The sequence below is a fragment of the Lepidochelys kempii genome, chromosome 13 (genome assembly GCF_965140285.1).
Source record: "Lepidochelys kempii isolate rLepKem1 chromosome 13, rLepKem1.hap1, whole genome shotgun sequence".
In the NCBI taxonomy this organism is placed as follows: Eukaryota; Metazoa; Chordata; order Testudines; family Cheloniidae; genus Lepidochelys; species Lepidochelys kempii.
Genome location: NC_136392.1, coordinates 32,094,789 through 32,115,319, shown reverse-complemented (window position 1 = coordinate 32,115,319; position 20,531 = coordinate 32,094,789). Strand labels below are relative to the sequence as shown.

The window sequence follows — 20,531 nt, the reverse complement described above, 5'->3', positions numbered from 1 at the left end:
TGAGGGAAGCTGCTACAAGGAGCCTTAGTAACCAACAGCCCAGTTGTTGCTCATACCCTGCTCTTTCCCCTCTTTACACACAATCCGCTGCTGCTGGGGCTTTCAACAATCACGACTAGACCCACAAAAGGCCTTATCTGTGGCCTGTGGGTATTCTGGGACACCCACACCAGCCAGCCCACCCCCAAAACCCCTGACCCGCTAACCCACAGCTGTCTTTTGCGAGGGTTTAGGCCTGCTCAGAGCACACAGTATCCGGATGTGGCAGCTTCCACTTGCCCAGCTGCAAAAACTTAGGGGCCTAGGGAATTTAGGTGGCAGCTGAGTGAGGGTTTGGACGATCTCAGCAGTGCCTAAGTGTTGGATCTAGCCCTCAGTGCCCAAAGCTCACTGCACTGGGAGTTGGGTTGAGCACCCAACTCCTGCAGGCACTTTTGGCCATCTCAGCCCATGATCCAACTACGTTATTAAGGTAGCAAAGTCCCACACTCCAGTGCCAGATTACAACTGCCTGGGTAACGTATGACAAAATGATGGTTAAGACACTGTAAATAGCTCTAAACTAAGTATTGCAAACCCAAGCAATTCAGAGTTAAGGTTACACTTCCCAGAAATGGGGGGCAGGAATAGCTCAGTGGTTTGACCATTGGCCTGCTAAACCCAGGGTTGTGAGTTCAATCCTTGAGGGGATCTGGGGCAAAAATTGGGGATTGGTCCTGCTTTGAGCAGGGGGTTGGACTAGATGACCTCCTGAGGTCCCTTCCAACCTTGATATTCTATGATTCTAAATCCCAATCTGTTAAGGTAAGAAAGGGTAGAGCACCCACAGACCCTAATTCTGCCATGTTACAGCCAGGGCATGGGTGGCCAGACCTAGAAATCAGAGCCAGAGTCCGCTGCAGGAGACAAACTGGAGATTCGAACCATGAGTCAGGCCAGGTTAGGATACCAGAGGGTCAGAGGCAAACTGGACTCAGAAACCACAGGTCAGATGCCAGAAGTCAAGCCAGGTCGGATGCCAGGAATGAAGCTGCGGGAGCAGGGACCACAAGGCACACAGTCCAGAGCAGGGTGGAGCCCAGTGGCTCAGACAGCTCCCTGCCAGCTTCAGCAGGGCCAGTGGCTAATCAGCCACCATGGGACTCTACCAATTGGACCTCAGGGGTGGAGCCTCACACTGGGGCTGGGCTTCATGGGTCCCAGGTAAGTGCTAGCCAGCTCCATTGCCGAGTGGAGGGTTGGGGCCTCCCCTACAGACCTGGGTTCAAGACATGAGGGTCAGGATACACCATGAGAGGAAAAATGATGGTGTCTTTAAATCAGTGTAATCTAAACTAGGCCCACAAAACTCACACTGCCTTAATGATAATTGTATGGCTATTGCAGGGCAGCATTAAGGTGCCTTGTTCCACCCCAGCCTTCCTGGGTGACTTGGACAAGTCACCCATCTCTCTGTGCCTCTGCTCCCTGATGGTACCATGGGGAGGGGGCACTGCCCCACAGGGGTGGGTGAGGACACATTAGATTAATGGATTTTAAGGCCATTGAGTCTGACTTCCTGCACACCACATGGCGTCCCTGCATTAATTACTCCTGTTCTAAATCCTATGGCTGAGGTTGAACTCAGCAGATCTTATAGAAAAACATCCAATCACTATTTAAAGATTGCCAGTAATGGCGAATACACCACAACCCTTAGGAAGCTGTTCCGCTGGTTCATTATTCTAACAAATGTACACCTTAGTTCCGATCTGAATGTGATTAGCTTCAACTTCCAGCCAGTGGATTGTGTCAGACCTCTCTCTGCTAGACTGAAGAGCCCATTATCAAATACTTGTTCCCCATGTAGCTATTTACAGACTGTATCAAGTCACCCCTAAACCTTCTCTTTGTCAAACGAACTAGTTTGAGCTCCTTGAGTCAGTCACCGTAAAACCTGTTTTCTAATTTCCGAAGGCTCTGAGGTGCTCAGATATTACACCCATGGGGGCCAGAAAAGTACCTAAGAGAGAGCTGCTGAGTTCAAGGCCACCTTACACATCACCGGAGAAGAAGGGAAAGGGCACAGACCCCTCTCTATTTTAATTCCTAGGGCTGCTTGAAGCAAACTGAAGTGGCACAGGAATTGACCCAACTGTGGTGAGTGCCTGTGACCAAGATGCACAATGGAGGGAGGTTTCCCAGACGCAATGCCCCAGGGGTAAGGCCAGCCGGAAGGGTGGCTTTCCAGACCCAGAGCAGCCAGTGTCCATCACCAGCGGGGCTGGCACATGCTATGCAAGCACCAGGAGAGCTGTTCCCAGAGAATACAGGCACAGCCAGGGTCAGCAAGTCCACTGGCAAGTCCAGCCTCTTTTCATTGTTGGCAGGTCCCTGACCCGCCACCAATCTAGGCTTTTTCAGCCTAGGCCCCACCACAGCTCAGCCAGCCCAGGACCCATCCCCAGCCCAGGCCCCACGGTTTTTAAGGCCCGGCTTGACAAAGCCCTGGCTGGGATGATTTAGTTGGGGTTGGTCCTGCTTTGAGCAGGGGGTTGGACTAGATGACCCCCTGAGGTCCCTTCCAACCCTCATCGTCTATGATTCTATGACAATGAATGCAGCTCAGTGAATGGCGGGACTTTCCATTCCCCCCTTGGCAGGACAAAGATGCTCCCTCTGAGATACATCTTTATACCCTGATACAAACAAATTACGTACTGTCTCTGACATAATTACTGCTCCCTGATGTGGCTAGTTATCACCTTGTACATATTGGTTCAATTAAAACATATTTATTACATACTGTTATCCTGACTTTATCTTTTAGAAGGGGTCAGTGTGTTCCTGTTGTCCTTGGGGAATGTTTCTGTATCATCCCTGATATTGGGATGTTCTGGTACCACTTGATATCAGGATGTATTTGTGAGAGCACTCTGTGCTTAGTGCTACTTAGGAATGTGTAATATCAGCCCTGGTCTTGCCAGATTCTCTGAGCAGGTCCTGCCTCACAGCAGGCCTCTGATATAAGGGCTCATGTCTCAGCCTCTCTTCCTACTACACCCACCTGCCCTGGCTTTGTGCAGCTCCCTGGAAGTGGCTGGCATGCCCCTGTGGCCCCTAGGAGCAGGGACAATCAGGAAAACCCTGTGTGCTGCTCCCGCCCCCCCCCCCCCCCCGTGCTGGCTCTGCAGCTCCCCCTGGCCACAGCGCTGGCAGCGTAAACTGTGCAGAGCCTCCTGGCTGTGTCTCCGCATAGGGACCAGACATGGTGGCTGCTTCCAGGAGCAGTGCAGAGCCAGGCAGGCAGGGAGACTGCCTTAGCCCTGCTACACCGCCGACCGGGAGCTGCCTGAGGTAAGCGCCGCCAAGCTTGACCCTGCACCCTGAACCCCCTGCCCCAGGTCTGAACCCCCTCCTGCACCCTAACTCCCTCCCAGACCCCACACCCCCACCCAAACCCTCACCCCCGCCCTAGGTCGGAACCCCCTCCCACACTCCAAACCCCTCGTCCACCCAGAGGCCCCTTCTGCACCGCAAACTCCTCATCCCCAGCTCTACCCCAGAGCCTGCACCCACAGCTGGAGCCTGGAGCCCCTTACCACACCCTGAGCCCCTCATTTCTGGCCCCACCCTGAAGCCCACACCTCCAGCTGGAGCCCTCACTCCTCCCACACCCCAACCCCCTGCCCAGCCCCGTGAAAGTGAATGAGAGTGGAGGAGAGCAAGCGGGGGGGGGGGGGGCGCTGGCGTGAGTGGAGGCGGGGCCTCAGAGAATAGGTGGGGTGGGTCCTCAGGGTAGGGGTGAGGAGGGGGTGGGGCAAGGGTGTTCAGTTTTGTGCAGTTAGAAAGTTGGTAACCGTAGGGAGTTCACACCCTGTGATTGTCTCTTTCTCACGCACACACAGGAGCGGAGAGTTCATGCCCTGTGATCGTCTCATACCTATGAGGGAGTGGGGGAGTGGTGCACACCTGTGATCATCTCACACACACACAGGGGCATTCACACCTGTGACCATCTCACACACACATGGTGGGGATGGGTCACACCTGTGATCATCTCACACACACATGGTGGGGGCGGGTCACACCTGTGACCATCTCTCATACACATGGTGGGGGCGGGTCACACCTGTGACCATCTCTCATACACATGGTGGGGATGGGTCACACCTGTGACCATCTCTCATACACATGGTGGGGGCGGGTCACACCTGTGACCATCTCTCATACACATGGTGGGGGCGGGTCACACCTGTGACCATCTCACACACACATGGTGGGGGCGGGTCACACCTGTGACCATCTCACACACACATGGTGGGGGCGGGTCACACCTGTGACCATCTCACACACACATGGTGGGGGCGGGTCACACCTGTGACCGTCTCACACACACATGGTGGGGGCGGGTCACACCTGTGACCGTCTCACACACACATGGTGGGGGCGGGTCACACCTGTGACCGTCTCACACACACATGGTGGGGGCGGGTCACACCTGTGACCGTCTCACACAGACCCAAGGGGTCAGGCAGTTCACAAAGCAGAAATCAGGTGAAAAAACCAATGATTTGGGACCAGTCTCATGATTTTTACACTTATGGGGTTGGCTGCAGTGCAGCTGACAGGTGGAGGACCTGTGGCAGGCAAGAGGGCTGGAAAGAGACTCCTCTGTTTCCTGGCCCCCTATCTGCTTCTCAGGGTCCGCTTCCCATCTCTCATGGGTATCTTAGGGCCAGACTGAGATCTTTTATTCTTTATGATACTTGTAACGAACTACTCCCTTGAGAGAGCTCTGAGAGTCCAGCCTGGCCAGGGCCCCACTGCACTAAGGACAGGCCTGAAGAGCTCACCCGTGCGGGGTCTGGGCCCTGAGGCAGGCCTACTGCCTTTGGAGGAAGCAATAAGGCACCGTTCGCCATCACAGACTAGCCCTAAGAAAGAAAAGGCGAATGCTTCCGCTGTTTGAGACCAAGGTGCTCCAGCTGCACACAGTGTAATTGAAGGCTATCTACAAAATCTATAGCACAGATCTCCAGATTGTGGGGCACACCCCCATAGGGTGTGTGGAGGAACATCTAGGGGGGTGTAGTGGGCCCCAGGCCAGTCCCCACAGAGGGCAGGGAGTAGGGTTGCCAACTTTCTAATAGCAGGAAACTAAACACCCTTGCCCCACCCCTTCCCTGAGGCCCTGCCCCTGTTCACTCCATCCCCCCTCCCTCTGTCGCTCGCTCTCCCCATCCTTTGCTCACTTGCTTATTTTCATTGCAAGGCCCAAGCAGGCACCAGGAGAAGGCCAGGAGGTGCAACAGTTTGAATGTGGGAGATGGAATGTGTGATTCAAATACCCTTCACCTCACCAGGGAGAGATTCTAAACACAATTGTAAAATTAATCCCCCCCCCCCCCAGGAGAGTCCCACTCACTCGCAATGTGCGAGACTAAAGAGACTATTGCAGGAGCTTGATTTTTCTTGCCTTCACCCAACTGTCCTGGTAGGGGATCCAATAGTGCTGTAGCCACCATCTGATGCCTTTCCTACCTGACACTGAACTGTATAGCATGGGGGGAAAGTGATGCTGTTCCATGTTTAATGACTAATTAATAGGACTGTAGAACACAGGCCAGAGACCCACCCAAAATAATTCCTCAAGCAGATCTGTTAGAAAACCATTAAGTCTTGATTTAAAAATGGTCAGTGATGGAGAATCCACCAGGATCCTTGGTAAATGGACTCAATGGCTAATTACCCTGACTGTTAAAAATTTACACCTTCTGTCTGTAGTAGGAAGATGTAAGGTGGCCACATAACAGTGTTTAGCCCACTGGGCCATCTTCAGTCCATGCATTATGCTTTTCCAGGACAATGGGTAAACATCCTCCCCATAAAAAGACAAAAAGCAGGGGAATGTAGGAAGAAAGCCTGAGACATAAGCCCTTGTATCAGAGACCTGGTATGAGGCAGGACCTGCTCATAGAATCTGGCAAGAACAGGGCTGATATTACAGAAATACACATTCCTAAGAAGTGCTAGGAACAGAGTACTCCCACAAACACATCCCGATATCAGGGATGGTACAAAAACATTCCCCCGGGATAACAGGAACACACCGACCCCTCCTAAAAGATAAGGTCAGGATGACAGTACCTAAGAAAAATATCATGTGTGGTGTCATTGTAAAAGTTAGGATTTGCCGACTACGATTATCTTATTTGTATGTATGTATCATTTTTGTATCTAAAGTTATGAATATTGACTATGTAGCTGTATTGCAAATGTAGTTACACCTGAGTGACATCATCTGTAGGTAAGATGCTTCCAGTCTAGATAGCTGTTTGGGAAGGGTCTGTTCAAGTTAATGGGCCATCAGAGGAAACAACAGGCCTTAGGAGAAGCTTATCCCCCACCTGGTGAGCCTTCCTGAGAACACTGGAGACAGCCTATGAGTAACAGCTGCTATGACTGTCTGTTAGTCTGTTAGCCTGGGATAGAATTTTGGGTTTGACTTTTTGATACTCTTATATCTTATACTAATATGTGTAAACAAAGAACAAAAGACTATGTATATTGCTTCTGCCTAGTCAGATGGGTTTGTTAGTACAATGGAAACAGATAAGAGCGGTTAACGTGTTACTTGAATGCACACTTTAAGATTGCCTCAACCCCTATCTCAAGACACTTTAAGATTGCCTCAACCCCTATCTCAAGGCAAAGTTAAGCAACCATCGGGAGGGGCAAAGGGCAATTGGGGGGAAGGTATAAAACACTAAAAGACCAAAGAAATGCCTGTCCCTGACTGTAGGACAACCTCACTCCTTACCCCTCCCATGGGTTACAAAAGAGTTGAGACGAAGACCCCAGACCCAAAACTGGATGCTAAGTTATAAGGGGTGGGACTGTGGATGTGCATTTCAGATATAATTATGCCTGCTGAGGAGGGGGAGAGGGAACACTGGGAAACAAGGCTCTGCGGCATCAGAGTTTTGGGACACAGGCTTGCTGGAAAATAATCCGAATAATCCCAATAATCCTGCACTTTGGACTTCTGGTCTTCTGCTTTCTGTCTGCGTGACAAGAATCAGGGGAGAGGGTGAAGGGAAAGCCCTCTAACACAATGTATACTAGGGCATGTGACCAGATCACATGACACTGATCTCCATTTTGGGTAGCTGTATTTTTTCACAAACTGGTCTCGGAACCAAGTTTGAAACAAAGGGTTCTCGCCATCTGGAAAAGCTATATAAAGCCGGGAGTGACATCATCTATTGTTTTTCACTCCCCCACATCTCAACACCTGAGAGAAGCTCTGAAAGACAAGGACTTGGAAATGGGGTGGGGAGCCCAAGCTGCAAAGCAAGTGCAGCTTGTTCCTTGAGAATCTGCCAGCCTGCTTGTATCTTCAGCCATGGGGAGAGATTGCTAATTCATATCCAATCTTTCTAGTATTTTAGGCTTAGTTTGCGGTTTTGTTTATTTACTAAGTAATCTACTTTAATCTGTTTGCTATCACTTATAATAACTTAAAACTACCTTTCGGTAGTTAATAAACTTGTTTTATGTTTTAATCTAAACCAGTGTGCCTTTAAGTGAAGTTTCAAGGGAAAATCTCAGCTTGGTTAACACAAGTGTGTATTCTCCTCTCCACATTGAGAGAGGGGTGAACTATTTATGAGCTTACATTGTACAGACCCCTGTGCAATGCAAAATGATATAATTTTGGGTTTATACTCCAGTGCGGGGTGCGAGCCTGGGAAGCTGGGAAATTGGCTGTTGTCTCTTGCCTGTCTGTGAGTGGCTTAGGTAAGCACTCAGGTAGCTTATTTGGGTGTGTGGCGCCACCTGCTGTTGTGTTGGGTGGTAGCAGGGCCTGGAGATGCTAAATCACCAACAAAGTAGGGTGAGAAGGGATGACCCAGCAGGCTGGTTAGAGGGGCGCAGCGGTTCCCCTAGCTCTCAGACTGCACCCCGGGGGTGACACCTCGTCACAATAGTTCTGACCCATTCTCATGCAGTGACAGTCACTCCCTCTGGGAAAGGCACACAAATTTACTCCTCATTCCTTGGGCTCATGCAGAAGCCTGAGAGTCTTCCTTAGGGAAGAGGCCAAATTTACCATTCTTGGGGTGAAACAGCTTGAAGCCAGGCAGCACAGCGATTCCCCCTGGACACTTGTGCCATCACCAACTTCCTTGGCATCAAGGAAGGCCCACAAAAAAAAGTAATTTTCAGAGAATTCTATTCAAATTTATTTGAGTGGACTAGGGTGATCCAGTGGATATAGTGTATGTGGACTGTCAGAAGCCTTAGACAAGATCCCTCACTGAAGGCTTTTAAGTTAAGTAAGCAGTCATGGGATAAGAGGGAAGGTCCTCTCCTGGATCAGTAACTGGTTAAAAGACAGGAAACAAAGGGTAGGGATAAATGGCCAGTTTTCACAGTGTAGAGAGGTAAATAGCAGGGTCCCCCAGGGTTCTGTACTGGAACCAGTGCTGTTCAACATATTCATAAATGATCTGGAAAAAGGGGTAAACAGTGAGGTGGCAAAGTTTGCAGACTATACAATATTACTCAAAAGAGTTAAGTCCAAATCTGACTGTGAAGAGTTACAAAAGGATCTCACAAAACTGGGTGACTGGGCAACAAAATGGCAGATGAAATTTAATGTTGATAAGTGCAAAGTAATGCACATTGGAAAACATGATCCCAACTATTCACACAAAATGAGGGGATCTAAATTAGCTGTTACCACTCAAGAAAGAGATCTTGGAGTCATGGTGGATAGTTCTCTGAAAACATCTGCTCAAAGTGCAGCGGCAGTCAAAAAAGCTAACCAGATGTTAGGAACCATTAGGAAAGGGATAGATAAGAAAACAGAACATATCATAATGCCATGATATGAATTCATGGTACACACACACCTTGAATACTGGGTGCAGATGCGTTCGCCCCATCTCAAAAGAGATATATTAGAATTGAAAAAAGTACAGAGAAGGGCTACAAAAATCATTATGAGTACAAAACAGCTTCCATATGAGGAGAGATTAGAAAGTCTGGGGCTGTTCATCTTAGAAAAGAAACAACTGAGGAGGGATTTGACAGAGGTCTATAAAATCAGGAATGGTGTGGAGAAAGTGTTATTTACCCCTTCACATAACACACAAACTGGGGAGGGTGTCACCCAATGAAATTAATAGGCAGCAAGTTTAAACTAACATAAAGAAAGTACTTCATATGAAACAATCAACCTGTGGAACTTGTTGCCAGGGGATGTTGTGAAGGCCAAAAGTATAACTGGGTTAAAAAGAAAGACTGAGATATGTCCATCAGGGGCTATTAGCCAAGCTGGTCAGAGACACAACCCTATGCTCTGGGTGTCTCTAAACCTTTGAGTGCCAGAAGCTGGGACTGGATCACTTGAGAACTATGCTGTTCTGTTTTGCTCATGCCCTCTGAAGCATCTGGCACCAGCCACTGTCAGAAGACAAGATACTAGGCTGTGTGGACTATTGGTCTGACCCAATATGGCCATTCTTGTGTTCTTATGAGATGCAGTATTCTCACAGGGCAGGGTCCTGCACTGTGAAGCCACGAGACCCAAACCACAACACTTGCACCATCTCACAGACCCACCCCCCTCCAATGCCCTTGTTTGTACCAACAATTCCTGGGGCTACTTGTTATCACCCTTGGTTCCAGAGAAGTTGTCTCCCTTGATACTTTGGAGAACATGCCCTCAATGCCAAGGTAGAAAGGGTGGGGAGGCTCTGGCTGTTTCTCAGATCACTTATGCCTGCCTCAGACTCTGCCTTCAGATTCCTAGATATTAAGGCCAGAAGGGACCATTGTGATCATCTAATCTGACCTCCTCCAGAGCACAGGCCAGAGAACTTTCCCCTAGTGCATACATTGTAGAGAGCCATCCCATGGTAGATTGCTCCAGTGGTTAATCACCTCTCTGTTCAAAATGTGCACCTTATTTTCAATTTTAAATGGTCAAACTTCACTTTCCAGCCACTGGATTTTTTTCTGCATTGTCTGCCGGATTAAAGAGCAGTCAGACTTGTGCTTGGGTAGGTACTGATGGACCTGGTCAGGTTTCTGCTTAACTTTCTCTTCAAGAAACTAGACAGACTGAGCTCCTTTCATATCTCACTGTAAGCCAGCGTTTCCAGCCCCTAAATCATTCTTGTAGCTCTTCTCCACAACTGTTCCCATTTTTCAATATCCTGTTTAAAGTGCGGGCACCAGAACTGGATGCTGTATCCACGAACTGTCTGACCATCACTCTGTAGAGAGATAACATCACCTCCCAACTCCCACTCAATATTCCTACATCTATATAGCCAAGGATCACATTTGCCTTCTGGTACAAAGTGTCGCACAGGGAGCTCCTGTCTGGTTGTTTTCTGCCATGACTGCAAATCCTATTCAGAATACAGTCTCCAGCTTGTATGTGCAGCCAGCATTCTTTGTTCCTAGATATACCTACAGCTAAATGCAAGTTCGTAACACACATTGTTTGAAGTTCTATACACAGATGCCCAGTGTGACCTTGGGCAAGCCACTTCCCGCTGTCTGCCTCAGTTTCCCCCCACTTGTAAAACAGGGACTATGATACTGACCTAAGGGTTGTGCTTGTAAAGCACTCAGCTGGACGATGTTTTTTGTACAGCTAAGTGTAAATGTATACATCTGGGAACAAAGAACATAGGCCATACTTATAGGATGGGGGACTCTTGCAGAGTCACTGCTTCCCAGGATAGAGATTTGGGGGGTGTGGTGGAAAATCAGCTGAGCTTGCATTCCCAGTGAGACACTGTGGCCAAAAGGGCTAATGACATCCTGGGATGTATAAAGAGGGGAATCTCAAGTAGTAGTCTAGTGAGGTTATTTTACTTCTGTATTTGGCACCGCTGCAACTGTTGCTAGAATATTGGGTCCAGTTCTGGTGCCCACAGTTCAAGAAGGATGTTGAAAAATTGGACGGGGTTCACAGAAGAGCCATGAAAATGAGTAAAGAATTAGAAAACCTGCCTTACGGTGATAGACTAAATAGATTGAGCTCTTTGAGTCTAACAAAGAGAAGGTTAAGGAGTGACTTGATTACATTCTATCAGTACCTAGATGGAGAACAAATATTTAATAATGGGCTCTTCAATCTAGCAGAGAAAGATATAACACCATCCAATGGCTGGAAGTTGAAGCTAATCACATTCAGACTGGAAATAAGATGTACTTTTTTGACAGAGAGAGTAATTAACCACTGGACTAATTTACCAAGGACTGTGGTAGATTCTCCATCACTGAGAATTTTTAAATCCAGATTGGATGTTTTTCTACAAGATGTACTCTAGGAATTATTCTGGGGTTGTTCTCTGGCCTGTGTTATATACGAAGTCGGACTAGATGATCACAGTGGTCCCTTTGGGCCTTGAAATCTATGAATCTGGAGAGTGGATGTTATTTTAATAACTTATGCTTCATGTCAAGCACCATCTCTGCAACTCTCCCCCGCCCCCCAGCTCCAACCTTCTCACCATTGTATTTCAATTTTTAAATGTGCTCTAGAGTGCAAGATGCATATATTAAAAAATGCACATTTCCATTAAGCCCAATGGCCACATTACTGAGCCTTCCCACCCTACCACCCTGGCACTGAGAAGCCCCCAGCAAAACCAGGAGAGACTAGCTAGTGGTCGCCTTCCTGACCTTTCTAAGGTAAAAACAAGCTGTAAAAATCATGTTAAAGCAAAAACCAGCACTTCCAGGCCCTCCTCCTGATGTACCATAAAGCAGCACAGAGGGGCATAACCCCACTGGTTTTCTAGTTACCTTTTTTTCCTTAATGACTGCAGAGACCTAGGCCTGGGCTCAGCAGTAAACAACATTTTCCATAACCACAATTTCCTGACCTAGCAGCTCTGTTTTAAATGAGAGATTCTGGCTTTGGATGGAGCTACAAGGAGTGACAGTTGAGAATGAAGCAACACAAGGAAATTACACCATGTCCCGTGCTAATAAGCAAGGTCAGTACCACTGGAAAAGGGTAAGGGGACTGATGTGAGAATGAGCTCAGGGGAGACTGTAGTGGTGCAGGTGACTCACTCCAGCAGGGTTTGGGGCAGAAGCAGCCAGGGAGGCTGTGGAAACCTGCTGCTAATTAGGGGCGAGGCTTGTTAGGAGCCAAACAGGAGGCAGCTGCTGGGGCAGCCCAGATCTAAGGAGCTGCCCTGCAGAGCAGGGGAGAGTCTCTCCCTGATAAGCAGGGAGGAGGACGGACTCCTAGGGATAGCACCTTTGCTAGAGCAGTGCTGGGCAGGTTCAGGGGAGCGGAGGGTGAGCTCTGGCCTGTTACCTGCTAGGCTGTAGGCCCCTGCCAGAAAGGGCCAAGAAGGTGTAAGGGCCAAGGGGAAGTGGCCCAGGGATGATAGGCAGACAAGGGGAGAGAAGGAGGGCAGAGAGGTTGCTGCTAGAGAGTCCCTGGGTCAGGACCCAGAGTAGTTGGTGGGCCTGGGTCCCCCCCTTGCACTGCACCTGGTCATAGAGGAGCATGGCCAATACAGACTGCAAATTGCCCCTGAAGTGAGGGGCTAAACTTCAGGTTGTGGTTAGCCCCTGTGGTGGGTGCAAGCCAAAGAATTGCTGTGACCCCTGGAAGGGGGGTGAGAAATAAGTAGCGGACACTGCCAAGGGCAGTGTCCTGAAGAGGACGCCGCTGAGTGGGGAGCAACGCGGGTCCCAAACCAGCAGAGCAGACAATGAGTGAGACACGGTGTGCGGAGGGTGCTCCACAGCTGAAAAGAGGTAATTCCTGGAGCAACCAGCGGGAGGTGCCGTTACAGAGACCATAAGATAGAATGATGCCTATACAGGAACACAGGGCTGCAGACCTCCACTCAAAGCATGCACAGCAAGTAGGAGTGCTGGTCAGTATTTCAGTGCCAAGCTCAGCATCTTAAAGGGCACTATTTAAATCCTATAGGGATTCACATGCGAAAAACTACCTCTGCCCTCTCTGATCCCTGCCCTGCGGAGTCCCCCAGTGAGATCCCTGTCCCTTACCCCTCTGTCAGCTTCTGTATTCCTTGATTAAGTGGTGCTGCCCAAAGCACTGTGGGGGGCCACCAGACAGGATGATAAGTGCTATTTGGAGCTGTGCTGGGCACAGACATTGGCAGATTTGATTAATAGATTCCAAGGCCAGATCACTGTGATCATCTAGTCTGACTTTTGTATAACACAGGCCAAGGCTCTTCCCCCCACAATAATTCCTAGAGCAGATCTTGTAGAAAAACATCCAATCTTGACTGAAAATTTGTAATTTGCTGGAGAATCCACCGTGACCCTTTGTAAATAGTTCCAATGGTTAATTACTCCTCTTTAAAAATTTATGCCTTTGTGACAACGTGGGGATTTTCTTAATGTTTTGTATGAATACTGTGTTCTCCTCAGTTTTCTGCATGTGCTGCATGTTTACCTAGGTGGAGGGAAAGGTGGCTTAATATTTGTAGAGACACAGAGGACCAGGTATGATTATCGCCTGGCTGCCTGGACCCAGACAATGGCCAGATGCTTTGTAACCTAGGCAACTGATGGTGGTGGGGGGGGGCACCTCTGTAAGAAGCCAGCCAGTTGCAATGTGTTAGAGAACAAAGAGTTGAGGTGGAGGCCAGGTTTTTGCCCGGGAAAGATAACAACGGCAGAGGAGGAGCAAATGGACATGACTGAGGATGGGCTGCTGGAAGCGGGATCCTCTCCTGGTTTGTGTCTCTGGGGAGAAAGCCAAGGCTCTGGGCCTGACCAAGATGTACTTAGCACAGAAACCAGAAAGTTACAGCTAACAAAGAACTGTTCTATCCTGTGTTCCAGGTGACTAAAAACCTTTCTGTTTTACAACACTGGCTGAGAGTCACTGCTGACTGCAGAAGTTGGGGTCCCAGGAAGCACTGAAGCCAAAGAGGCTTACTCTGTGGGGGAAGGTCATGGGAACTACAGCACTTTGATGGTGAAATAGAGACGTATGATTCCTGGGTTTGTGTCAGTGAATTGTTGTAGAAAGCTGAAATTTGTTTTCTGTTTGTTTTTCATGAAAAATATAAGTTATGGTTTTGACTGATGGCACTATCCTGACACAGCATTTGACCTTACACCAGTCCTTAGAATACAGCTGTCTATTATGGGTTCATTTCCCGTTGCTCAGCAACACCCCCTTGATCCTGCTGACATTGATGCAATGTTGCAGCTGCTTGCTTTTCTTTGGTTATAATCAGCCCCCTTAGTCAGGAAATTGTTGGGAAGGAAGTGGTGTGATTATATTACCATAATACGGTTTCGTCTTCCTTCTATTTAATTAATGCTACTTTCCTTGACAATTCTTCTAAAGTAGCATCTGAATCTGTTCAGAGAACTTTGAAATATCCGCTCTTAAACCAGGAAGAGAACAAGCCTTCCAGAAGGAATACAGGCAAGAGCAACTAATGTGCCCAAGGCAGGACTCAAACTCGCAATACGTAGGGGATGTTCAGGGTCAACAGCCAGAGCATGGCCCCTTGAGCCACCCACTCACTCTAATATTAGGCTGTCAAACATGCTGGCTTGCAGCACCGGCTCAGTCCTGCTGCACGTGTCAATGTTTGAGTCACGTTGTAGAGCCAACTTTTACAGTGAATAGCGTCTGTTTCGCCAAAGGGCCAGTGGGTACCTCTGAGATCAAACCCCAGTGGGTGATGCGAATCTGAGGAGGATCAGAGCTATCCTCTGAGTGCCAAGTGTGCACAAAAAGTAATAAAAACAGTAAAATATTGATGACCCATTATTTTGGGGGGAGTATCTGGAGAACCCCTGCCTCAAACTACCTCCAATCTCAGATTCCACCCCTGGGGCACAGCAACTTTCAAGCGAAACCATCTAAGCATATGGGTTTCTGAGCACCAAGACTGTGTCTTTACTGTAGTGTTAACTCACATAAGTGATTTCCTCTGGAGTTAGCTGAGCTTGAGTGAGAGCAGCCTCACTGCCGAATACCATGGGAGCTGTACAGAATGATTGTATTTGCTGCTGCTGCCTTGTGTGTAAACCCTGGTCTGGGCTACGAACGTACGACATTATAACTACTTTGCTCAGGGGGGTGCAAAACACCCCGGACCGACGCAGTTCTACTGTCTGAACTCCCGATGTGAACAGCACTGTGTCTGTGGGAGGGCTTCTCCTGTCAACACATCTCCCCCTCTGAGAGGTGGAGTACCTGTGCCAATGGGCAAAGCCCTCCCGTCCTAGGCAGCAACTTCACTAAGCGCTGAGTCTGCAGTGCTGTAAGTGTAATCAAGGCCCAACTTGGACCGTAGTCTTTGGCCCTGGACAGGCCAGCCAAGTCCAGTTACCAGCACCACCATGCTCAAGTGTTTTGCATGTGTGTGAACAGGACTCAAGCTTGGGGCCCCACTTGACTTGCAGTGAAAAGAGAAGAAGCAAACAGAGGGAGTTTGCCTAGGGGGAAAGCCCACACACAGTTTTGCCTTTCAGGCTTCTGCAGACAGCAATTACAGCATCTGAAGAGACTCTTGATACCTCACACTACAAGGTAGGAAATATGGATAGTATTAGCTGTTGTGACTTGCATGGGATGTGCCATGTTTGTCTTTGTCCTGGAGCTTAGAAGTGACTTTGTCTGTACAAAGTGCAAGCTGGTCCCCATGCTGGAAGAAAAGGTTAAAGGAGTAGAGACCCAAGTAATGACCCTGCGTGCACATTGCATCAGAGAAAATGTAGATGTCCTGGATAGAAGTCAGGATTTGGTACTGCGGGCATAGCATGCTGAAGAATCAGACAGGGCAGTGTAGAGGGGACTGAAGAACAAGGAAGAAAGTTATCAGCATGTGACTTCCAGAAGGAGGAGGAGAACCAATATACCCCAGCACAGATCAAGGTAAGCGACTACTTTTAGGCCCATCTGAGGAAGGAGTCAGAAGGAGACCTCGTTGACCCAAAGCCATGGGATACATTGTCCTAGGCATGGGATTTCCATGACCACCACTCCCAAGAGGAGGAGGCAGGTGGTGGTGGTTGGGGACTCCCTCCTAAGGGAGACAGAGTTATCTATCTACCACCCAGACTGGGAATCCCAAAAAGTGTGTGCTGCTTGCCTGGAGCTAGAGTTCAGGCTGTGACAGAGTCTGTCGAGACTCCAAGTCCTTGGACCACTGCTCCTTCCTACCTATCCACATAGGCACCAGCAATACTGCCAAGAATGACCTTGAGTAGATCACTGCAGATTACGTACCTCTAGGGTTGCCAGGCATCTGGTTCTTGACTGGAACGCCTGGTCAAAAAGGGACCCTGGCAGCTCCAGACGGTACCGCTGATCGGGCTCTAAAAGTCCGGTCAGCGGTGCAGCGGGCCTAAGGCAGGCTCCCTGCCTGCCCTGGCTCCATGTGGATCCTGGAAGAGGCCAGCGTGTCCCTGCAGCCACTAGGTGCAGGGGCAATCAGGGAAGCTTTACACACTGCCCCTGCACTGAGCATGGTCTCCACAGCTCTCATAGGCTGGGATCTGTGGCCAATGGGAGCTGGGGGGGGGCACCTACAGGCACAGGTGCGGGCACTGCCAGAGCCACCTGGCCACCCCTGTGCCTAGAAGCTGGACATGCCGGCTGCTTCTGGGACCCACGCAGAGCCAGGGCAGGCAGGGAGCCTGCCTTAGCCCCGTTGCACTGTGGACTGGGAGCCACCTGAGGTAAGCACCGCCTGGCCAGAGCCTGCACCCTGAACCTCCTCCCAACCCCCTGCCCCAGGTCGGAACCCCTTCTGCATCCAAACTCCCTCCCAGTGCCCATACCACACACCCCCTCCTGAACCCCAGCCCTGAGCCCCCTTCTGCACCCAAACTCCCTCCTGAAGCCCTTACCCCAACACCCTGTCCCAGCCCCTGAGCCCCATCTTGCACCCCAAACCCTTTATCCCCCAGCTGCACCCCAGAGCCGACACCCCCTCCTGCACCCAACCCCCCTGCCCCAGCCCGGAGCCTGCTCCTGCAGTCTAAATCCCTCAGCTCCAGCCCAGACCCCCTTCCTGCACCCCAAACCCCTCGTTCCTGGCTCCACCCCAGAGCCCCCACCCCCAGCCACGCCCCATCCTGCACCCAAACATCCTCCCAAAGCCCGCACCCCCTTCCCACACCTGAACTGCCTGCCCCAACCCTAAGCCCCCTCCTGCACCCCAGAGCCCCCAGCCGCAGCCCAAACCCCACATCCCTGACTCCACTCCAGAGCCCATGTCCCCAACTGGAGCCCTCATCCCCTCCCACACCCCAGCCCAGTGAAAGTGAGTGAGGGTAGGGGAGAGTGAGCCATGGGGGGAGGGGAAGGGTGACCAGAGAGCAAGTGTGAAAAATCAATACCAGGGTGGGGGGTAATAGGCACCCATAGAAGACAAAGCCTCAAATATTGGGACTGTCCCTATAAAATCGGGATATCTGGTCACCCTAGGGAGGGGGAATGGAGTGAGTGGGGGCAGGGCCTCAGAGAAGGGGTGGGGCCTCAGGAAGGGGTAGGGCAAGGGTGTTTGGTTTTGTGCAATTCGAAAGTTGGCAACCCTACATGGCTCTGGGAAGAAGGATAAAAGAGCTTGGGGTGAAAGTGGTGGTCTCGTCCATCCTCCCTTTTGAAGGAAAAGGCCAGGGTAGGGAGTGTCAAAGTGGGGAAGTAAATACATGGCTATGCAGGTGGCCTCAATGAGAGGACTAGAGAGCCCCCTGCTCAAATCGGCAGGTGCCACAACATGGGGGGGTTGCCAATGCTTTGGAGGATAGAGCTAAGATTCAGAGGGATCTTGATAATTGGAGAACTGGGCTATAGACAACAAAAGTGAAATTCAGCAAAGATAAATGTAAGGTGTCAAGTATCAGAGGGGTAGCCGTGTTAGTCCGGAACTGTAAAAGTGGCAAAGAGTCCTGTGGCACCTTATAGACAGACTTATTGGAGCATAAGCTTTTGTGGGTGAATATCTACTTAGGGAAGGTTTCAGAGTAGCAGCCGTGTTAGTCTGTATTCGCAAAAAGAAAAGGAGGACTTGTGGCACCTTAGAGACTAACCAATTTATTTGAGCATGAGCTTTCATGAGCTACAGCTCACTTCATCACTTCACTTCATCACTTAGGGAAGAAAAACCAAATGCACAAATACAGAATGGGGGGAAAACTGGCTTGGCAGCAGCACTGCTGAGAAGGATCTGGGAGTTGTGGTGGCTCACAACTTCAACCTGAGTCCACAAATACAATTTTGGGTTCCATTAACAGAGGCATAGCATGCAAATCACAGGAGGTGGTGGTTCTGTTCTGCTCAGCGCTGATTGGCCTCAGCTGGAGCACTGTGTCCAGTTTTGGTCACTAATGTATAAAAAGGATGAAGAGGAACTAGAAAGAATCCAGAGGAGAGCGCCAAAGATGATCAAAGGGGTGGAATGCAGCCATATGAGCAAAGGCTGACTGCTAGTTTGGAAAAGAGGAGATTAAAGGGGAATATGATAGCGGTCTTCAAATACTTGAAAGGCTGTCATAAAAAGATGGAGAAAAGTTGTTCTCCCTTGCCACAGAGGGCAGGACAAGAGACAGTGGGTTCAAACTACAGCTCAGCAGATTTAGACTGAATCTCAGGAAAAACTTCCTACCTGTGAGAACAGTCGGACAATGGAACAGACACCTGGGGAGGTTGTGGAATCTCCTTCGCTGGAGGTTTACAAAAGGAGGCTTACATCTGTGATTCTGTGTTGGATGGTCTAGATGCAACAGATCCTGAATCTTTGCAGGAGGTTAGACTAGAATTCAACATTTCTCAAATGCAGTTACCATGGCTGCATTGGTCACCAGGGGCTTTTCTTGGGGCTACAGCCTCCTGGGCTGTGATTGGGCAGGGGGGGAGCAGTGGCCTCTCTCCTAGGGGCACCAGTGGTGATGGGCCCTGCCCCCCTCCAGCAAGGTGCAGGAGCTGATGAATTCCCCACTTTCCCGGGGCAGGGTAGGGGAGGCTTTGGCCACAGGGCTTTGGGCTCCATCCACGCAGTAGCTGGCTCTGGTCCCAGGCTCACCACCCACGCCATTGTCCCTGGGCCCCACGGCTTCCCTGCCTACCTCCCCATCCAGGGCTTAATTTGTCCCAGGGCTTGCCGGGGCTGAGTAAATCTGCTGTGAAAAGTGATATTAACAAACCTACAAATATCACTTTTCACAGCAGCAGACTTACCATCTAGCAAGTTTAAAAAAAGCAAAAGAAGCGACACCAACAAAAAGACAAGAACATGCAAAGCACCTTATTTGTGTTTCTATTCTGTTTAGGTCCAGTAAAGAATAGAGACAACTGTACATTATTTTCATTACTGAGTCTGAAAAAAATCCTATATAAATAAATGACAATGGTTTGGACATGTATATGCACATATTTATTTGTTTTCCTGAAAGTTAATTAAGTATTTTAGGAAAAATTGTCAGCGCAGCCACTAGCAAGAGTTGGTGGCCACACTCTGAGGTCACTAAAAATTTTGTTGTGTGAACCCTTGGACTAGATGACCCTTGCAATCCATTTTAACCCTATAATTCTAAGGTTCTACATCTGTGGTGAAGAAAAGCTCTTAGAAAACTTGTCTGTTAAATAGTAAGTTACAGCCTTTACTACAGTGGTGCAAATACCTCCCTGTAATGACTCTGGTCTAATCTTCCTTCAAATTACTGCTTCCCTGAATCCAACTTTAATTGTATCCATTAGTCTGGGCAGAGTTGGACCCAGGGCAGGCTGCTAATCCTTATTCCACAGCAACTTTCTCAGTGACTCCGTGGGGCCAGGACATTCGGTTCAGGCCTCACAATGGAAAAACTGAATGGGGAAGCAGCAGGCAGGCACAAGCAGGTTGTAGAAGAGGAAGTCAAGATCTGAAGGGTGGGGAGGTGAGAGATGGCTGGAGACAGCAGCAGGCAAAGTGCAGCAATCAGCCGAGCCCTGGCAAACCCCACCAGCTGTTTGTGCTCCAAGGCAGGAGAGAGGAGGGAAGCGGGACTTTGTCCACCGTTGCACCCCCTCCCCGGCTCTAGCCTGTGGGCTGCAGAACCTCCCCAGCCCCCTCACCTCCTCCAGGCTGCAGACGGTGCCTCGGCACTTGCCCATGTGGCTGGTGAAGGAGGAGGTGGTTGGGGAGCTCAGATCCTCCAGAGTCTGGGAGATGAAGTCTTGGATGGAGATGAGCTCCGGCATCCTGAAGGGCATATGCAGGGTGCTGCGGGTGGGTGATAAGGACTGGCCAGCAGGAGTGGAACGTCCGGCTCCAGGAAGGGGAACTGCTGAGAACACGCAAGCCTGGGAGGAAGTGGCCAAGGCAGCTGCTTCATGCAGGGAGAGCAACAAACACACAAGAGCAGATATCCTGGCCCAGCCCCACCTAGGAGCTATCCCCCTGCCCAGCCTAGCCTCACCCCAAAGCTGCCACCCTGCGCGTCCGCACACATTCTCTCTCTCTCTCTCTCTCTCATATATATCCTGGAGCTGCTTCCCAGCCCATCCCAGACAC

General features: G+C 49.8%; 1 protein-coding gene across 1 annotated transcript in view; it reads right to left on the bottom strand.

Annotated features, from left to right (window-relative positions):
• Positions 1 to 20,240, bottom strand: part of LOC140897406 (arf-GAP with SH3 domain, ANK repeat and PH domain-containing protein 1) — a 119,164-nt gene extending 98,924 nt beyond the window's left edge. Inside the window, exon 1 of the mRNA XM_073310052.1 lies at positions 20,093 to 20,240. Within this exon, the coding sequence (XP_073166153.1) occupies positions 20,093 to 20,230 (138 nt within the window). The 5' untranslated portion in view covers positions 20,231 to 20,240. The remainder of the gene's footprint in view (positions 1 to 20,092) is intronic.
• Positions 20,241 to 20,531: the final 291 nt, after the last annotated feature.